The sequence below is a fragment of the Plecotus auritus genome (assembly GCF_963455305.1).
Source record: "Plecotus auritus genome assembly, chromosome: 4".
Taxonomy (NCBI): Eukaryota; Metazoa; Chordata; class Mammalia; order Chiroptera; family Vespertilionidae; genus Plecotus; species Plecotus auritus.
The window spans coordinates 181,798,144-181,820,336 of NC_137775.1; the positions used below are offsets into that span (position 1 = coordinate 181,798,144).

Here is a 22,193-nt window from a genome sequence, read left to right on the forward strand (position 1 = left end):
CTCCTCTAAAATTACATGAATAGAATTAGGTACTGAATATAAAGGGAAATACAATTAAAATGGCAAAATATTAGTGAATTTAGGTGATGGGTATGTGGGTATTCATTGTAAAATTTTTAACTGCTATGTGCTTGAAAGATATCACAATACAGAATTGGGGGCAGGAATTTGACTTGTATACATTTTAATCTAATTTGAATTTATGTGCCAGTTAAATGAATCACTGGGGAAAAGTGATTCTTTTATAATATTCCTCTTGCAGTATATCAAGATGTAGCTATATTTTAAGCTATGAGAAAGTTTAGAGCCAAAAGTCATTAAAAAATAAAATAGGCAAGGTGTGAAAGAAGTTCAGTGAATAAATAAAGTTTTTTCTTTTGAGGGTATTTACTCCTGTCACTTTCATTTGGTGTGATGAATGAGGTAGAAGGGTCATTCTAAAAACTTACAGCCATTCAACTTTCATAAAAACCATTTTAGATTTTAATCAGTTTGGTTCCATGACCCTGGAAAACTGACTTGGGGTCTATTGTGGGCATACGTTTTATTTATTTATTTACTTATTTATTATTGTTATTTTTAAAATATATTTTTATTGATGTCAGAGAGAAAGGGAGAAAGAGATAGAAACATGAATGATGAGAGAGAATCATTACTGGCTGCTTCCTGCACACCCCACACTGGGGATCCAGCCCGCAACTTGGGCATATGCCCTGACCAGAATCGCAGAGTAACCTCCTGGTTTACAGGTTGATGCTCAACCACTGAGTCACGTTGGCCAGGCCATTTTATTTTAGCTAAATGTATATGATGCCTCCTCTGAATATACAATCTTCCCCTACTAGAGTCAGTGATGTCTGCCTGTAAGAGAAGTGTTAACCATTTTAGTTACTACTATTTTAGGTCCCTTAATTCAGTAATTTTTTAGAATATTAGAGTTTAGATTTCCTGAACAGAGTAACTATTAGTGTTTCCATAATAATTAATATAATGTTACAGTCCACATTTTAGTCCTAAAATTTGCATTTATTTATAAAGTTTTAATTTAGTCACATATAAGGCATACATATATCAAAATTTATTTCTTAATACCTTATTTAAAGAACCCTAACTTTTAATAGTAATCCCATAGATGAAGGCCTTATGTAACATAAGGAAGTTCTTAATAGATTCAACGATTTCCCATAATTTGCATTCAGGAAGAGGTAGACATTTTCTTTCAAATTATTACTCAAGATATGCCTAGAGTTAAGTCACTTATGAAGTTCTATGCCTTATTTTTAGTACTGACTTGAAAAGTGATCAGTAGGAAACATCATAATAAAATTCATTAGTTGTACTTCTAATTTTTTTCTTCTTTGCCCAACCAAAGGAAGCTTCATGAACTTTTGATTCATGAACTTTTCTACCTGAATGCTAAATAAGGCTATTTGATACGAAGTAGTATGTAAAAATGCTTTCTGTGAATGTCTTTATTATTTTTTTGAAATGGGAAATCAATTTGTAACATTATAGGATTATTTAAAAAAAAAAACCAAACCACCTAGTTTAAGTTTTTCTGTTTTACAGTTGAAAATGGAGAAAACCATGAAAGAAAAAGAAGAACTGTTAAAATTACTTGCCGTTCTGGAAAAAGAAACAACACAACTTCGAGAACAAGTTGAAAGAATGGAAAGAGAACTTAACCATGAAAAAGAGAGATGTGACCAACTGCAAGCAGAGAAAAAGGTTAGTTGAGTCTTATGTAACTACTGTGAGTTGAGAAAACATATTGCCTGAAACCCACTTTTTACAAGAACTGAACCAATTAAAGTGTGTGGAAAAACCCTGTGTTGAAAAACAGTAGCATTTAGACAGATATTTATACAAAAACAGATCAGTTTCTATCAACCTTCTGTCACAACTTTTTTTATGTTGTAAATGATTAAAATTTTGGATTTTTGGTACCAGGCTTGATGACATAGTGCCTGACAACTGTTTCCAGATGCTTTATATCTAAATGTAGAGTATTTGATTGATTTTGAGGGGAGGGCTTGGAAATACAATTAGGAATGATAAACACTGAATAAGGGAAAATAGAATAAAGTAGTTAAATTACTTTTCCAAAAAGCAGAATTCAGTGAAATGAGATGTAGTATTAGATAAAATTTGAAATCCTTGATGTGAGAAATTCTATAAATTATCCTAAAACTATTTAATATTGGTGCAATTTCTTAAGCTACAATGTGGTTTCATTAGATATACAAATGGATTTTAATTAGTAGATGCAAAAAAAATTGAAGGAAAAAGCGAGTGTTAACCTTGGTAGTATCATGAAACATGATTTGTCATTGGGGTAACATTGAAAAGTGCTATGTAAAAAATGAGTGACTAATTAAACATTTTTTTTCTCATTTTCGTTGCCTGCCCTCTGGTGGAGAAGTTAGTGAAATCAACAAGAGTGTATAAAAATGCAAGAAAAAATTAATTTAGTATATGTAGAGTTGAATGTATGTTACAATTTCTGGTTTAGTTTTTAGTCTTAGCTTATAAACTCTGAGGGGACAAATGTGGGATTAAAATTTAAGAATACACAGATTTCTGTAAGATGCATATTTTATCATACTAATTATGTTTCTCAAAATACTTTATTGTTGTTCTTTCTTAGGAACTTACTGAAGTATCAGAAAATTTAAAAATGGAAAATGAAGAACTTAAGAAAAGATACAATTATGCTACATCCAAAGCTGTCAAGCTTGAGGAAGATATTCTGTTGGTGACAAATAAATCAATTGAAAAAGAAACTGAATTAGACAGGTATTTCTGACACTTTGAAAGATATCTTTATGTTCTAAAAACGTTTCAACAAAGTTATTTAGTCTATATTAATGTTACATTACCTTAACCCAGTTTAAAGGACAAACTCAGGAAGGCACAGTGTGAAAGAGACCAACTTGAATATCAGTTGAAGACAGAAAAGGATGAGAAGGAACTTTACAAGGTAATTTATTCTTTCCATTTCTGTTACCTATTGCTGTATAAGAAAATGACTCAAATTTATTTAGTGGTTGGGAATTGGGAGCACCTTGGCGGAGTTCTTACAGCTCAGGAGCTCTTGTGTAGTTGCAGTTCAGGATGTTGGCTTGGGCTGCAGTCACCTTATGGCTTTTTTGGAACTGGAGGTTCTGCTGCCAAGGTGGCTCACTCACATGACTTCGGCAGGAGGCCCTTCAGTTTCTTGCTATGTGGCCTCTTCAGTGGCTGCTTGAATGTCTTTACAACATGGCAGCCAATTTCCCTCGGAGTGAGCTATCCAGGAGAGAGCAAGGAGGAAGTCACTTCATTTAATGAGCTGGTCTCCAAAGTTGTACACTGAATGAAGCAAGCCACTTGGTCCAGCCGACACTCAAGGAGAGGGGAATTAGGCTCTTAAGTCTTGAAGAGAGGAGTATCAAAGGATTTGGGGTTGTGTTTTAAAACTACATTTTGTATAGTTCATAAAAGTTAAATTTTAGGAAATGAATTTGCTGACATTTTTTTTAAACCTCACCTGAGGACATGCTCAGAAAGAGAGAGAGACAGACAGACAGAGAAACACATATTCATGTGAGAGAGAACATCTATTGGTTGCCTTCCATACATGCCCCCACTGTGGACTGAACCCATGTGCCTTGACTGGGAATTGAACCGACAACCTTTTTGGTGCACAGGAGGACTGAGTCACTCCAGCCAGGCAATTTGCTGGTATTTTATTTTATTTTATTTATTTATTTTTTAAAAATATATTTTATTGATTTTTTACAGAGAGGAAGGGAGAAGGATAGAGAGTTAGAAACATTGATGAGAGAGAAACACCAATCAGCTGCCTCCTGCACACCTCCTACTGGGGATGTGCCTGCAACCAAGGTACATGGCTTTGACCGGAATCGAACCTGGGACCTTTCAGTCCACAGGCTGACGCTCTATCCACTGAGCCAAACCGGTTAGGGCAATTTGCTGGTATTTTAGATACTTAGCAGGTAATGTATAATAAGTCAAAGAGGTTGAATAGTAACACGATACTTACCAGAATTTATATAACCAATGATTTTCCCCTTGTAAGAACATAAAAACCTTAGGGAGAACATTACTTTATTTCAGTGATGATTGTCATGTTTTAGAGCAGGCGTCCTCAAACTACAGCCCGCGGGCCACATGTGGCCGCCGAGGACATTTATCTGGCCCGCCGGGTGCCGCTGCCTGTCCTGCTTAGCAGCCGACTCGTCCCGGGCCCGCAGTGCGCATAGGAATTTGTTCATAGTTTTTTTTTAAACTATAGTCAGGCCCTCCAACGGTCTGAGGGACAGTGAACTGGCCCCCTGTTTAAAAAGTTTGAGGACCCCTGTTTGAGATTTTGAGTTTTGGAATAATCTTCAGGGAGTGTCATTTTACAAAGGATATTCTTACTGATGATAAATCTTCACCTTTTGTATTTTTTTCTTTTCTTTTTCAGTGATTCTGAAATAGTTTAATTCTCAGTAATGTTGTAGGTGCAAATGGCTCACAAACAGTTCCTGACAGTAGTTTCAGAGGAATTTTAAGAACAATTTGAGTTGTCAGTATTATCCGGATATACCTAATCAAGAGATTAGATTAGGTATATTCAGTGAGAAAAGGACAATACACATATTTGATTAAAGAGCAATACATAACACTGCATGTAGTCAGTATTTGAGAGTCACAAATTTGTACTGAGAACCTACTTATTTTTCTACTTTTGGTGGTGGGTTGTTTTTTTTTTTTAAATTATATTTTTATTGATTTTACAGAGCATGGGAGAGGGGGGGAGAGAGAAACATAAATGATGAGAGAGAATCATTGATCGGCTGCCTCCTGCATGCTCCACACTAGGGATCCAGGTACAACCCGGGGATGTGCCGGGACCAGGAATCGAACCGTGACCTCCTGGTTCATAGGTCGACGCTCAACCATTAAGCCACGCCAGCTGGGCAGTGGTTTTTTTTTTTTTTTAAAGATAAAAATGTTGAGCAGAGCATGATTAGGGACGTTTTGCATGTTATGGGTTAAAACCCATTCTTACTTACGACAATTCAACATCTCTTTCCCTGAGTGGGAGCATGCCTATGTGTACATTACTTTCAAAACAGGAAGAAAAGTAGTTGATTCACTAGTAAATGATTTTATGATGACCCTTTAAGAAAAAGTGCCCAGAAATAACGTTTGTTTTTTGAACAAGATTATGTAAAAAGGGAAACAGTATAATTATGTAGAGGAAGAATTGATGCAGTTGGATTACCACTTATATGATGTTTTTGCAAACTACCTTCAAATGAAGTTTTTTTTGAAGTTATAATGCATTTTTTAACTAAATGAAAATTTGGCACCTGTAATAATTTTTTCTTAATGTTACTATGAATTTCAGTGAAAATGTTTCAGTTTTGTTGCCAGGAAAAGACCTGGGCATTATTTCTCTGGATAATTAAGTGCTTTCCATGTTGTTTTTCTGTTAGCATTGTGGGAGATAATAAGATTAATAGAATGTCTATGTCTTCATTTTAATATAGTAATAAATAAAAATGATCCTAAAGGCATACTATTTAGTATTGCGAAGTAAAACTGTAATGATAACTAGGGTGACTTAATTTGGAAAGAGGGTAACGTATCTAAAGCTGTCACTTTTCCACGTATTATTCTCTTCTATTCTGAGAACAGCACTTTTGGCATTTTATAGAGGGTTAGCAATCACATTTTAGGGTAAATCCAGCGTTTATTTTTTCTTTTCTACTCTAAATTATTTATCCCTTACATTATCTCTTATTTTTTCTTCTTTCTGCAAAGACTTTGTTTGTCAGTCGTACACCTGAATGACAAGTTCTTTGCAAAAGACTTGGCAGGGAGGAAGGAAGGGCAAGAATGAGGTATCTTAAGGATTTATTCTTTTACAGTGTTCTCATATCTTTGGTTTGCCATAAAAGCATTAGAAGTTGGGATCATAGTGACATAGAAATTTCCATTTAAGTACACTCTCCCCTCAAACCCCCCTCCCCCCCCCCCCGCCCCTGAGTGTTCTGAACAGTATTTTTATTTCATTCATGTGTGTGACTTGTGTTTTGTTGTTATTTTGGAATGGAGAGTTAATTTACTGAGTTTGAGAAGACTTACTATATACTCTTTTTATTGATTTTTGAGGGAGAGAGAAAGAGAAGAACATTGATGTGAGAGGCAAATATCTGTTGGTTGCCTCCCCTCCGCGCCCCTGAACCAGCAACCTTGGCGACCCTGCTAGCGGTTCTCAACCTGTGGGCCGTGAACCACAGGTTGAGAACCGCTGCTGTAGAGCCTAAGACCATCGGAAAACACAAATATTTACATTATGATTCATTAACAGTAGCAAAATTACAGTTATGAAGTAGCAACGAAAATAATGTTATGGTTGGGGGTCACCACAACATGAGGAACTGTATTAAAGGGTCGCGGCATTAGAAAGGTTGAGAACCACTGATTTAAAGAGTAAAGTGCAAGAAGTATGTTAATTCATTTATCTCTGGTACTCTTTTTTTTTTTTTAAATTTTTTTTAAATTGATTGTAGAGAGGGAAGGAGAGGGAGAGAGACATCAATGATGAAAGAGAATCATGGATCGGCTGCCTCCTGCACAGCCCCTATTGGGGATTGAGCCCACAATCCAGGCATGTGCCCTTGACTGGAATCGAACCTGGGACCCTTCAGTCCTCAGGCCAATGCTCTATCCATTGAGCCAAACCAGCTAGGGCATATCTCTGGTACTTTTAACCAAAGCAAGAGAACCCTTTATAGTGGAAAGTAGTTTTGATGTGTATCTATTGTGAGCAAATGAGCAGCCACAGCCAAAGTTCCTGGGAAAACTCTTTTGGGTTAATTAACAACAAATATATTTTCAGGCATACAGGAAATAAGTGATACAGTAGTTTTCACAAGCAAAAATTGAATTGTTTAAGATGTTTTCCAGAATCTCATTATGCCTTTATATCTGAGTCTGTTTGTAACCTAATGTTTTGCCAAAAGGACAACCAAATCCATTTGTGATTTTAAAGAGAAATTAAAATTATTAAATCAAAGGAAAAGACTTTAGAGATCCGGTAATATTATTAGACCTTAGAATTATTAGTTTCTATGGAAAATTAAAAAAAAAAAAACACTTAGAAAGCTGTGTTGTTAATCTACATAGTTAGCTAGTCACTTGGCAGAACTTGTGTCTCCTGACTCCAAGTCTGGTAAGTCTTCCCATTCCTTTATCATATTTGGGTTAGAGATAAACAGTGGTATTTTAAACTTGGACTGACTTAGGTTATGGAGTTAGAATTATTCTTGACATTTTTAAGCACTGTTACAGGTCCATTTGAAGAATAGAGAAATAGAAAATACCAAGCTTGTGTCAGAGGTCCAAACTTTAAAGAATTTAGATGGGAACAAAGAAAACATGATTACTCATTTCAAAGAAGAGATTGGCAGACTACAATTCTGTTTGGCTGAAAAGGATAGTCTGCAAAGGGCTTACCTGCTTACCACCTCAAGTAAGGTAAGTACATGTATTTGAAGATTGTAAAACTTATCGCTGTTTAATGTATGCAATATGATGGTTTCTATTTTTAATCTTCTGTCCCCCAGCCTTTTCTTTTGAAGAAGTTCAAATTTATAGAAAAGTTGGAAGAACAAAACAATGAATACATATCCTCAAATAAAGGCAAACCATCTTTATCTCCCCCATATATATTCCTTTTTGAACCATTTGAAAGTCAGTTGTAGGTATTATGACCAAGAAATTTAAAACTTGATTTTTAGTATTCATTATGTATATAGTTCTAGTCTACATTCAAATTGTGCCAAATACGTTTTATTTAACCTTTAAAATTTCTTAATCCAGGGGTGGTCAAAGATCATACATAAATTTAGTATTGTGTTCTTGGTATGTTCTAATGTATAATAGTGTCCCTGTACTTTTTTGTCTTTTTTGATTTTGATACTTTTGAAGAATTGAGGCTTGTCTGAGGGAATGTTTCATAATTTAGATTTGTCTGTTGTTTTCTCATGACTTGATCAGGTCAAACATTTTTGGCAAGAAAAGGCATAGGTGATGTTTTATACATTCTGTTGCAGTCATATCAAAGGTCACATAGTGTTAATTTCATTCTTGATCATGTTAGGTTTACTCATTTGTTTAAAGTTAGTCTGCCTGTCTCTTCATATATCAGTGCCTTTCCCTCTGTGATTATTGAGTAATCTGTGGGATAATACTTGAGATCATGTGAACATCCTATTCCCCAGTAGTCTCTCACCCAGTGTTTTTTATCCCTTGAATGATCCTCACCTGCATCAGTTATTACTTTAATGATTGCAAAAATGGTGACTTAAAAATTCTGTCATTCCATTGACATTTATTAGTAGGTATTCCTTTATAATGAGGAGAGCTTCACTATTGCCATCTCCCCCTTTTATTATATCACCATGGTCTTTGGATTCCTTTTTGTTCAGTGTATTATGTTATCAATATTCTTTTTTTATACCCAAATAGTCCCATATTTAGTGAGAGGGAACCTTTTCAAACCTGCTTTTGTACCTTTTTGATTCGATCCCTTAATGCTTTGAGTGCTTTTGTTTTGTGGCACAACTGTATATTAACAGCTTTAGGGATTAGCCATTTTCCCAAGGAGCTCTGTTTTTTTTTTTAGTAGGGAATGGTATTTTGAAACTGGATCCTGTTGCTACTAGGGGTTGTTTCCTTGTACTTTCATTAAACATTTTGTGTTTAATTTGTATTTACATCTTTACTTCAAATCTAGAACCTTATCTTTCTCTACTTTATATTTATATCTCTTTTACCATTGTGAGAACCCTTTTTCCAAAACATCATTATATTTGTTTTCTACCCAGCTATATATGCCAATACAGTCCATGCCACTTCCAACAATAAGTCTCCTAAATAAAATTAAGATCTATTCCAAATCTTTTCGTAGAGTATATTTCACTAAGGAAGTATAGGGCACCATGTTCAGATTAGTTGAATTAAAATTTTAAAAATTTGTTATGAATTTGTAGTACAGTTCAGTGTATTTGTATATATTTAATTTTAACATTTGTTTTTACAATCAACCTTTTGATTTAATTTTTTTAATATGTGAAATAGCTGCATCATACAAAAGTCAAAATGATCTAAAAAATTTTACTCTGATGTCTCAATCTCTTCCTTATAAAATCCCTGTTTTAATCTTTACCCATAGGTAAACATTTTCTTTACCTTCTGCTTTTTTTTTTTTTTTTTTTTTTTGCAAAAATTAAGCTTATGTGTAGGTGTTGGTGTGCACATAATCCTCTTGATCCCCTTCTTCCTTAAAAAAACACATATAAAAATATATAAAGCCATGCTATATATATTTTGTACTTTGCTGTTTTTCATTTAATAATATAAACTGGAAATCATTCCATATTAATTCATAGAGATCTTTCTTTTTAAAAATGGCTGTGTAGTACTACTTTGTGTAGGTTTACATTGGTTTATTAATTTTTATGGATGGGTATTGTGTTGTTTTCAGTAGTTTGCTGTTAAACATGCTTAGACATAGTTAATATAATTGTCAGACATACATGACATTTAGATCTAATGATTAAGGTCCAAGTTACTTTTCAGGGTATTTAATGTAGCAGATTGCAAATGTAAAGGTGAAAAGTATATTTAATTGCTTATTTGTTGTTTAATAAAATGCTAAAAATTTCTCTAAATATCCTTTTCCTATTAAAGCAAGACTTCAGTAAGGAAAAACATACATATGGAATACCTGGAAAAATGATTATTAAATAGTTAAAAACTTTTTTAAAATTATAAAAACAATACAGTATCATGGTAATAAGAGAATTAAAGTAGTACATGAAGGTACAAAGTAAAAGTAACCCTCTGAGAAGAAATCAACCAAAGAACTTGTATGCATATATGCATAACCCATGGACACAGACAACGGGGTGGTGAAGGCCTGGGTTGGGGGGTGGGATGGAGACAGGCTAGAAGAGGTCAATGGGGGGAAAAAAGGGAACACTGTAATACTTACATCATTATATAATTTTTAATTTTTTTTTGGAAATTACATACTTTAACAAAAATGAGGTTATATAATATTTCAGAACCTATAGAAAATTGAAGGACTGTCTGGGCATCTTGCAAAAGGAGTACACATACAGATGTTTCTCCTTCAGTACAACAGCCGTGTAGTGTCTCTCTTTAATAGCTATCCAGCATGTCATCAGTTTTAATTGTGTACAGTCTCTATTATAAGCATATTGCAATAAAAATTCTTATACAGATATCTAGACATACACATATAAATCTGTAGCATGAATTCCTTCAAGTGCAATTGTTGGGTCGAGTGTTAAAATATTCAGTTATTTAAAAAAAAGGTAATATACCAACAGTGTATGATACATGCTACTGTTTGTAATGGGTGTGTAGACTTGCATTGTGTGGAGGACATATCAATTTATTTGTAATAAATTTTCATATTTTTAGACATTTAATAATTATTCATTATGCTAATATTTTATTGAATTCTGTGAAGTTTAAACCTATGTTCCTACCCGTTAATAATTTTATTAGAAACTCATGAAAAATTGCTAGATTAAAAGCCATGTGCTTTTTAAAGGTGTTCATGAATGTTGCAAAAATCTGATTAGAAAGGTTATACCACTTCAGATTATGTAAGTCCAACTGTTTGTAAATTTGCTGATTATGCTAATCCCATCCAAATATTGGAGTATTACTATTTTTTAAGCTTTAACAATTTGAAAGATGATGAATGGTATTTGTTTTAATTTTTCTATTTTATTGTTCATGAGTTGAATATTTTGTTTGCATACTAGCCATTTCTTTTAAAAAAATATGTTCATGCCTTTCTCCAGTTTTATTTATTTATTTTTTGTTTGTTTGGCGTTTTCCTTATTGATTAGAAAAGTCGCTTATACTAAAGTATTATTACTCCCTTCTTCACCACCCCTTTTTTTTCCATTTTGGCATATAGAAGCTGACAATATTTATTATATAGTTAGATCTAATACTGTTACACTTACTAAGATTTTCTCCACCATAACATTACATAAATAATCATTTACAATTCCTTCTAAAGAGCTAACAGTTTAACAACCAAGAACGGTTTTTACTTTTTCTGAGTTTACAGTATTTTTAGTACAGAGATGAAAATAGGAAAGTTGAATGAACTAGATTTTTTGAGCTCATAATGTCTAGTTAATATTAAAGGAAATAATTTTATGGCAATTTTAACTTTTAATGATATTTTTAGGCTTAAGGAGAGCTTAATTAACTTTTCATTTCTCCAGTGCCTCATCTTTGCTATTTGCATATCAATATTTTTAAAAACTTAAAAATTTTACTATGTAATGTTATATTAATATATTGGTTATTTTTTAGGTTAGATAGTAAGAAACATTGTTTAACAAAAATTTTTTTAGTTACACCCTGGCTGGTGTGGCTTAGTTGGTTGGGCATCGTCCTGTGCACTGAAAGGTTGCCAGTTTGATTCCTGGGCACATGCCCGATTGTGGGCTTGATCCCCAGTAGGCAGTGTGTGTGAGGCAGCTGATCTATGGTTTGATATCTCATTGATGTCTCTCTTTCCCCCTCTCTTTCCCTTTCCCCACTCCCTTCCCGCCTCCCTCTTTCGAAAATTCTTAAAAATATATTGAAAAAAATTACTTTGAGTTACAAAGTTTTTGAAATTATTTTTATTGGTGATTGTAAAAAATGAGGGTCAATACTTATAACTGGAGAGATTCTGGGGGACAAGAGCTCTCATTCTGGTCTCAGTCAGGCCATGAAAGCACTGGAGTATGTTGCCTGACTTCCTATACTTCATTTTACTTGTGTATAAAGTGGCATTAGTGATATTCAATGCATAGGTGTGTTATATGTGTACTCTATGAGGAAACTTAAGTCACATCCCAAGTTTTTTCTAGACTTATATACTTTAAGTTCTGAATAGAAGAGCAATATTTAATTTAAAATTTTGGATTTGTTGAAGTATGAGTAAAAACAGTTTCTGCTTGTGTTTTTTAATTGAATCTTTTAATTACAAATATATTTATCTGCATTTCTTCAGGAAGATACATTTTTTTTAAAGGAGCAACTTCGTAAAGCAGAGGAGCAGATTCAGGCAACTCGACAAGAAGTTGTCTTTCTGACTAAAGAACTTAGTGATGCTGTAAATGTGCGAGATAAAACGATGGCAGATCTACATACTGCACGCTTGGAAAATGAGAAAGTAAAAAAGCAGTTAGCTGATGCAGTGGCAGAACTTAAACTAAATGCTATGAAAAAAGACCAGGTAAAGCAGGTTAATTTTGAGTTTCCATTTTGACCAAACTCATAAGAGTGAGTTATGTTAAAATAAAGTCAGATTCCTGATCAGAATTTTAAGTTTCCATTCATTTTGTTTAGTCATTGAAACCTCTTGGGTTGAAATTAATGTACGCTTTAAGAAAAACCGCTGTAAGCAAATTCCTAATGGTTAATAAAAGCTGGTCTATTATTACTAATTAAACTTTCTGATGTCAGGTATGTATTACTTTGTTGGAATTTCTTATTTACTAGCTGCATAAAAGGTATTATGGTTATTTAACAGAGTAATACTTGCTCCTCAGGAGGTGGATTATTCTTCTCCAGTTTTTTAATGAATCTTAGTCCTAAGAATATAAAGCTGGATTTATTAGGAGAACTAACTAATATGGTCCTGTAGCTAAATCTCCAAAATAAAAACAGAGCCTGGCCCGTGTGGCTCAGTGACCTATGATCCAGAAGGTCATGGTTCGATTCCCAGTCATAGCCCATGCCTGGGTTGTGGGCTTGGTCCCCAGTAGGGGGTGGTGTGCAGGAGGCAGCTGCTGATCAGTGATTCTCTCTCATCACTGATGTTTCTCTTCCCCTCTCCCCCTCTCCCCCCTTGCTCTCTGAAATCAACAAAAACATATTTAATAATAAAAAAAGCCAGAAAGAAGAAAGTGAAAATGAAGTTTGAATTTACTACTGTTATGATAGAAAATTATCTTTTTCTTAGAAGAATAGTTTTTTTGTTTTTTTTTTTAGGAAAAAACTGATACACTGGAACATGAACTGAGAAGAGAAGTTGAAGATCTGAAACTTCGTCTTCAGATGGCAGCAGACCATTATAAAGAAAAATTCAAGGAATGCCAGAGGCTCCAAAAACAAATAAACAGACTTTCAGATCAATCAGTAAGTATAACAGAATTCATACATAGTGAAGTATTTCTTTTATCAATATTTCTTTTTGCAAATCAAATTCTATATAATAAAAGCCTAATATACAAATTGACCGAATGGCAGAACGACCAGTCGCTATGACGGGCACTAACCACGAGGGGGCAGACGTTCAACGCAGGAGCTGCCCCCAGCCCGCAGGCCCCAGGCCAGCCAAGGCGGCTGCCAGCAGGCCCCCCCCCCCCCCCCCCAATCGCCCTGTCAGTTACCTGGCAGAGGGAGGCAACCAGTGGCGGTAACGGGGATGGGGCCCATGAGTGGGCGGTACCAGGCTGGCCAAGGCAGGTGCCAGTGGGGCCCTCCTGATCGCCCCGGCAGTCACCCCACAGATTGGTCTTGATCGCTGGCCAGGCCTAGGGACCCTACTGTGCACGAATTTTATGCACTGGGCCTCTAGTGTATGATATTGAAAATATCATTCTTTTTAATATAATTTACCTCAGCTTGATTTCAAGTCATTGGCCCAATATGGTAATGATTAAATTTTCTTTTTAATCCTCACCAGAGGGTATTTTTTACACTGATTTCTAGAAAGAGTGGAATGGAGGGGGGGGGGAGGAGGATGTGTGTAGAGGGGGGCAGAGAAAGAGAGAGACAGACATCAATGTGAGAGAAACACATGGTTTGGTTGCCTCCCACATGTGCCCCTACCAGGGCTGGGAAACGTGCAACTGAGGTATGTGCCCTTGACTGGGAATCGAACCTGCAACTTTTCAGTTCGAGGGCTGATTCTAATCACTGAGCAAAACTGTCCAGGACTGTAATAATAATTTTTAATATCTGGAATTTTTATTTACTGGAGAACCAATGAAGGAAGCAAGGGCAACAGCAGGGGAAAAAGCCCTCTTTTCACCATTTTCCTCTTAGGTTGATTAAATATATTTTTCACTTAAATATTCATTACATATTTTCGAATCCCTCTTTGTGACAATGATGCTTGTCTTTGGTGTGGGGTTCACCATTTACAAAATGTCATTGGTGAGCTCTTTCCTCCTATTCATATCCACTAGAGTAGGAAGGATTAAAAATCATCAACTAATTGTTTTATATTCCATTTGAGGATGGGAAGGCAGATTTAATAAAATCAGTGATAATGCTCCTGCTTTGATGTCTGTGTATTTTAATGTGGGTCCCCAAATTGTGCTTAAATATAAGGTTTCTTATGTAATGGAGTCTTGGAAGTGAAGAAACACATTTAAAACCCAAAGTTGAAAAGCTACCACAGTTTTCTTTACTAACCACATTTACTGTAGAGATAGTTTTATTTTTTGTCTTTTTTGAAATCTGAAAGGAGACAAAAGAAGCAAGAAATGCATGAGATAAAGTAGGAAGGCTTTCGTAAAGAAAAAAAAAATTACACTTCATGAACCAAATGTATAGATTTTGGTTTGGGGCCTTTAAGTATATTATGACTTTGTAGTAGAAAACTTGTGAAATTTCTGCTTTGGTGGTCTTTTGATGTTTTGACAAGTAAAAACATAAGGTTTCTCTTTTGTAATATGAGTAAAGTGGTGTAACTTTAGTCTTTGCTGGCTTTTAGGACAGTTAGCTTTGTGGACTTTCAGGATTTTTTGATATGATTATTATTTACATAATGGCTAAAGGGAGAAAATAGAATTCATTTAATAATTTATTGTTAACATTTTCAATAGGCCAATAACAATAATGTCTTCACAAAGAAAATTGGAAGTCAGCAGAAGGTGAATGATGCCTCAATAAACACAGACCCAGCTGCTACTACCTCTACTATAGGTGTAAAGCCACTACCTTCTGCAGGTAAAAATGTTTTAGACTTTTGTGTAGTGTCCTGCCTTAAAAAGTATTTATACTTATTTATATTGCCTTATTCCAGGAGTAAGAATTGTAGGGAGTTTATAGAAATATTTATAGTATACTAAAGGAATTGAGGCAAAGGGAAAGTAAGGATCTAAAAGTTAAATTCATGCATTGGTGTATATACAAAATGTGAGTGTGAACTAGTGCTTATCTTCATGAGAATATTCACAAGTGTTAAATGACCTGGTGTTTGTAAGCTCAGATTCGTATAGCTTTTGGGCTATGGGATAAAAGCCAAGAATTGAATTTTTAATTAACATTCCACTAAAATCTATGGAATTTTGAAACATTTCTGGCACTTCAGTTCAATTCTGTTGGGGGAATAACTTGTAAATCCTGTTTGGTGTGTCTCATCTCTCTCTGGCTGCTTTGGATCAGTAAGGGTACTTTTCTCACTGTACTTGTCAGTGGATAAGATAAGTTTTTTTTATTAGTTTATTATTTTATAGAACAGAGTAGAGAGAAATAATGAATACGTGAACATGTAAATTTGAATTAACTCTAGGATTTTACTTTTCCTCATATATTTTTTTTTCCACCCTGTGTTAATGATTTAGCAATAATGAAGGTAAGTACTAGAGTATGTAAAAGCATATTTCCATGTGTTATGTTTGGGCAGTTGATGTCTTATACTTTTTAAATGTACTGTAAATTTCCTGTACTATTAAATATTTAATTAGTTTCAGCTGCTATAGAACAAGATCCTGTTTTATATTTTTGTACATCCTCTTAGTTACCTACATGGTGTTGTACAATATTTAGTTAATAAAGACCTAGTGAATAGTGATGAAAGATTGGAAAAATGATTTAAAATGTTTTCTCAAAGAATATGGCTTTCTGCTTATCCTGTCTATTCAGTTACATAAATTTTTGTGCCATTTAGAACTATTTTGAGCTAATTAAAAAATAATGATCCTTTCATTACTGAACATGAACTTGGTTCTGGCCAAACTGACATTTAAAGACTTCTTACCTAGAGTTTATATATATTATCCTTCTTTGTTTGTTTAGTGTATGAATATATATTTTTTAAATAGGTGTTTTTCTTCAGTATTCCATTTGTTATATTTCACAGTATCCTGATCTTCAAGTTATTCTGAACAGGAAAATAATATAAAGAGAAAACTAATTTTTAATGGCCTTATTTTCTGCCTTGTTATAGCCGAGACAGATTTTGACATTGTAACAAAAGGGCAAGTGTGTGAAATGACCAAAGAAATTGCTGACAAAACAGAAAAGTATAATAAATGTAAACAACTTTTGCAGGTAAGCTAGCTACCTTGTAAATGAAAGATATATTTTTCAAATGTAATGGCTTAGGTTACCTTTATTGTTTCGATTGATGGGTGTCCTAGGGTTTCTTTTTCATACAGCAGGTACACGTGTACTGGTATTTGGTTTAGCTGTTGAGATGGCGTTGTTGTGTGTGCCTTTTCATGTAGATCTGTATGTAATATCATGGTCCTAAAATTAGTTTTTGTTCACCTAAGGTACTTCTCTTGATAATGGATTGAGGTTGGATATTAATTGTTTGTCTTATTATCAGGATACATGGAACTTTATAAAAGAGAAGTGCTCCTTTTACATTTACTGTAATAATAGTAAAGATTTCTACCAAATCTTAAAATGACCAGATCTGCAAAGTGGAAAAGGGAACATTAATCAAATGAGTTGTTGCCCTTACAGTGTTACTTAGATGATTTTAAACTGTATTATTAAAATATTTCAGTTTTGTAACAGTCTTGGTAGCATTCACTTCTAGAGTATGTAAAGGACAAAGGAAAAATGCTTCTCATTTATATCTGATTTGGAGAAGGAGGAAAAGCTATTTTGTGTAATTTTTATTTAAATATTTTTTTGTGTCTTTCTTTGGGTATGTGGAGAGGAGAGGGATAATTTTTTAGAGCTGGAGAAGTTCATATATTAGCTCAAGGTTACTAGAGTAATTTAAATATTTTATGCTGCTGCCTTGTAAATAATGTTAATGTGATTTTTTAAACCAGATTTTAAACTGAATGTTTATGTTGCTTCAGATGATCTTTCTTTCTGTGGAAGTGTTGATTAGTACAGTTTATGCTAGAGTTCAAAGTAGTTGTTTGTAAAAGGGACTAAATAATTCATTAAGTATAAAACAATTTTGGAGGAATATTAAAAATTCATCATGTACTATTGAAAGGAAGATAGATTGTTCCGTTGAAACTAAAACCTTCCTCAAGGTACATTATTTTCTTTTACAACTGTGTTGAAGTGCAATTGAAATCCAATAAACTGCACATATTTAAAGTCTGCAATTTGATCACTTTTGCCTATATAGTTGTGAAACTTAAAACGACAGGGTTTTTTTTTTTTTTTTTTTTGTATCTGTTCCCAACTCATCTCTCCCTCTGTCCCCATCCCTGGGAAACTATTGGCTTGCTTTCTGTCACTATAGATTAGCCTACTGTTTGTACAGTTTCTATAAATAGAATCATATGGTTTGTACTCTGTTTCCTGTCCTCTTTCAGCATAATTTTTTGAGACTTATGCATGTTGTTGCTTATATTGGTTCTTAACTCCTTTTTATTGCAAGAGTTCAAATCTTTACTATTTTAAAAATAGGGTAAGTCATCTTATTGAGTTTGTGTTCTTTATTCTGGCAATAAGTACTTTGTCTCATATATATGTATAGTAATTATTTTCTCCAGTCTGTAGCTTGCCTTTTCATTTCCTTAATGGTATTTTTAGAAAAAGTTTTAATTTTGATGAAGTACAGAGTATCAAAAATTTTTTTAATGTTTTATGTTCTAAAACATTTACCTAATTTAACTTATATTTTCTTACCTTGTCTTCTAGTAATTTTATAGTCTTAGGTTTTACATACAGATGTATTAGCCATTTTAAGTTTATTTTTGTGTGTAGTGTGAGGCATGGTATGTATAGTATGGTTATTCAGTTGATTCAGCATTCTTTGATGAAAAAAAAGACTTTGTTTTCTCCATTGACTTGCTCAAAGCATATTTTAAAACATTCATCTTGAACAAAAGTCTTTAACATGAAGTTGGCCACTTTACCTTTTTGTCGTGTTTGTAACTCCTCCCTTTAACATCTGAGTTCTAGAGTAGAGCAGTGTATGAGAAGTCAACCCAGAAGTTGTCTTGGTCGGGAAATCCCAGAGTTTTATTTATCAATGTCTGGAAACAATGGCACAAAAAGTATCTGATTTTTATTACCTCCCTTTACAAAAGTAATACATGGTTATTGTGAAATATTATGGTATTATAGAAATAAAGAATAAAGATGGTAAAAAGTACCATCATGATCCTGATCCCCAGCGATAAGAGCTATTAATAATTTGCTTTATACTTTCCTATACAGTACTATATAGACATCATATAAAATTGTTAAACAACTTTTAAAACAAAGATAGGATTACACTCTGTATTTTGTTTTTGAAACTTGCTATTTTCAGTTAATGAATCTTGACATTTTTCTTTGTTAATTCCATTATGTGCATATAAAATGATTTATTCAATCTTCCACTGACATTCGGTTATTTCAACTTTTATACTGTTACAACAGTGTTACAATGTACATTTAGTGTATACTTTAGTTATGTTTTTTTTTTAAATTTAAGTTCTTTATTGTTTAATATATTACATAAGTCTCCTTTTCCCTCCATTGTACCTTACTATGTTTGTGTGTAGATATTGGCTCTATATGGATTTAAAATCTTTTGGTAATTTACTAATTTCATTTAGGATGAGAAAACAAAGTGCAGTAAATATGCTGATGAACTTGCAAAAATGGAGCTGAAATGGAAAGAACAAGTGAAAATTGCTGAAAATGTAAAACTAGAACTAGCTGAAGTAGAGGACAATTACAAAGTAAGTTTAGTGATTGTATATCTCGAGGCATAGTTGCTGGTAGTTTTGAAAATGTGTTATCTATACTTTTTATCAATTGAATGCACTTTTTTTGTTTTGTAATCCTCACTTGAGGATACTTTTTTCATTGATTACCAGGGCCAGGGATTGAACCTGCAACTGAGGTATGTGCCCTTGACTAGGAGTCTAACCTGAGATCCTTGTGTTCGAGGGCTGACACTCTAACCACTGAACAAACAAGCCAGGGCCGAATGTATATTTTTTAATGCACATTTTTAATAAGAATCATTGGGGTAGTATTTTCATGTATAAATAAAAATGTACTGTGAATTTAATTATGTTGCATATAGTTCAGTAACTATGGACCGAGAAAATAGATACCCATATTTATTGCCATTGTGGCTTTAATTCTGTGTGGATTCAGGTGGTTATTAAAATTATATCTCTTAATTATGCTTAGTACTTAAAGATGGAAAAGTGATCATTTCCTTAGTCTCTGGTTCACTTAAAAAGAAATACACATGTTAAAAATTATTTTAGGACCTTGGCATTTTTGTGGGAGTGTAATAATATACGATCAGTAATTTTTCAAATTTATGTAAGAATTTTTAATTTAGCACCAAAATGTGATTGTAAGTGAAATACTGTAGAATACATTTTTGCCAGTGTAACATAAGCCAACAAACAAGCCTGAATGGTAAATGATATTTGTAAGAATGTTAGGGGAAAAAGATTAGCAGGCTGTATAGCTAATAAGGAAAAAGGTATTTTTCTAAGGAATAAAGTGTTATCTTACATATTCTTAAGATATACATGTATGTACTAGAGGCCCAGTGCACGAAATTGTGCACCAGTGGGGTCCCTTGGCCTGGCCTGTGGGATTGGGCCAGAACCGGCTCTCGGACATCCCCCAAGGGGTCCCGGATTGCGAGAGGACACAAGCCAGGCCGAGCGACCCCATCGGTGCACGATCGGGGCTGGAGAGGGACACAGGAGGTTGGCCAGCCGGGGAGGGACCGCGGGAGGGCTCCAGAGCATGTCCGGCCCATCTCGCTTAGTCCCAATCAGCCGGACCACAGCAGCAAGCTAAACTACCTGTTGGAGCGTCTGCCCCTTGGTGGTCAGTGCATTTCATAGCGACTGGTTGACTCTGCCCCCTGGTGGTCAGTGCATGTCATAGCTAGTGGTTGAGCGGTCTTAGCATATCATTAGCATATTACGCTTTGATTGGTTGAATGGACAACCAGATGACCGGGCACTTAACATATTAGGCTTTTATTATATAGGATGGTTTGGCATGTTTTTGCGTGTGAATAAATAAAGGAAGCTCTAAATTATTTAACTTTACTAAGGCATAACTAACTGTACCTATAATTTAATTTTTTTAAAAAATATATTTTTATTGGTTTCTTTACAGAGAGGAAGGGAGAGGGATAGAGAGTTAGAAACATTGATGAGAGGGAAACATCGATCAGCTGCCTCCTGCACACCCCCTACTGGGGATGTGCCCGCAACCAAAGTACATGCCCTTGACGGGAATTGAACCTGGGACCCTTCAGTCCATAGGCCGACGCTCTATCCACTGAGCCAAACCGGTCAGAGCTATAATTTAATTTTTAAATGTAATATTCTTAGTGACACCAAGAATTCCTTTAGGTTTCCCCCATGGGGACTGGAGCAGGTGGCACATTACAGTCTAATGTAACTTTACTGGTGGTCCTTTTATTATCTTCTGTCAGAATGAAATTTTGAAATTTGTTTCATGATATTACTGTTTCTGAAATTCTTGTGGATATTTTCAATGGCTGGCAACTTCACTTACTACTTATAAAGCTGAATACTGAATTTATATGAAATTTCATTTTGAAGATTGACAAAAAATGATTTGGTAAAGACTTATTGAAGCCAATTATGTATAAAGGAATATATTAGCTATTGGTCAGGTGATCTTTTATAAAGTAAGCTACAATGCTATTCTTAAGGAGTTTGTGAACTAGTAGGGATTGTTAGAAGTGTAATGGTGATATTCACATTCACAGCCTAGGTCAGGGGTGGGCAAACTTTTTGACTCGAGGGCCACAATGGGTTCTTAAACTGGACCGGAGGGCCGGAACAAAAGCATGAATGGAGTGTTTGTGTGAACTAATATAAATTCAAAGTAAAGGGGCAGAGGGGAGAGCAAGAGAACCCTCCGCTCTTTCGGCTCCGCGGGCCGGATAGAACAGCCGAACGGGCCGGATCCGGCCCGCGGGCCGTAGTTTGCCCACGGCTGGCCTAGGTAATCATCTGTCAAACAATGGGGAACTAAATATTTTTACTTCATTAATGATAAAAATGAACATCAAGATTAAGCAACATATTTAAGGCTACAACAACTGGTAAAGGTGCTTGGCTTTTTGTTTAGCGCCCTTTCCCTTATTTTTCACTGTTTACAGACAAGCACTCATACCAGACAAGGCAAACTGTGATGAATGAGTCAGAGTTCTTTAGGACTGTTTCGAATTAAGAGTTAGACATTATGGCTAAACCAGATCTTTGTAAGACGCAGTTGGAGGGGAGAAGCAGCAGAGCTAGGAAAAGAAAGCCACAGCATTCTAAGCCAACAGATAAGCGTTGTTGTCCTATATAATAAAAGCCCAGCGACCTAATGGCAGAATGACTGGTTGACCAGTAGCTATGACGCGCCTTGACCACCAGAGAGCAGACGCTCAACACAGGAGCTGCCCCTTGGTGGTCAGTGCACTACCACAGAGGGAGCGCCACTTGAACGGGATGAGTGCTGCTCCCGCTGTGAACCCTGGGCCATGGGCAGGAACCTGGGCTGTGATGGTTGCCTCCTCACCCCCCAGCCTCCTCTTCCTCGCTCCCTGCCGCCGCCTCTGGGCGCCCACAGGCCTCGCAGCACCACCTCCGGGCTTGTAGAGCTGACCCTGGAGGCTGGGAGGCAGGAGGAGGTTCATGGCCGCTATGGGACTGAGGCCTACTCCACCGCCTCTCAGTACTGTTGTCCCTGAGCCTGGCTCTGACCCAGGTCCCCTGGAGAAGCGAGTGCTCTGGCTCCATGGAAGATGCCGGACCAGGAAGCAGCCGCTCAGAGGGCACATCCACAGCCACTCGACTGGGCTGACTGGGATGAGCAACGCTCCCACAGTGGGCCGATCCCCGCAGGCCACGCCCCCCACCAGTGCACAAATCCCGTGCACT

At 35.3% G+C, this 22,193-nt stretch overlaps 1 protein-coding gene across 8 annotated transcripts in view; it reads left to right on the forward strand.

Annotated features, from left to right (window-relative positions):
* Window positions 1-22,193, forward strand: part of TAX1BP1 (Tax1 binding protein 1) — a 60,063-nt gene that overhangs the window by 15,659 nt on the left and 22,211 nt on the right. For 6 of the 8 annotated variants that reach the window (XR_013960504.1, XM_080666501.1, XM_080666503.1 and 3 more), the window contains exons 5-13: window positions 1,570-1,728; window positions 2,648-2,796; window positions 2,890-2,980; window positions 7,351-7,536; window positions 12,116-12,340; window positions 13,099-13,245; window positions 14,943-15,066; window positions 16,289-16,392; window positions 18,864-18,989. Coding sequence is in view for 7 of the 8 variants with exons in the window: in XM_080666501.1 (XP_080522627.1) it covers window positions 1,570-1,728; window positions 2,648-2,796; window positions 2,890-2,980; window positions 7,351-7,536; window positions 12,116-12,340; window positions 13,099-13,245; window positions 14,943-15,066; window positions 16,289-16,392; window positions 18,864-18,989 (1,311 nt within the window). In the remaining variant the exon portion in view is untranslated. The remainder of the gene's footprint in view (window positions 1-1,569; window positions 1,729-2,647; window positions 2,797-2,889; window positions 2,981-7,350; window positions 7,537-12,115; window positions 12,341-13,098; window positions 13,246-14,942; window positions 15,067-16,288; window positions 16,393-18,863; window positions 18,990-22,193) is intronic. The other 2 variants (XM_080666502.1, XM_080666506.1) reach the window with 1 other exon arrangement.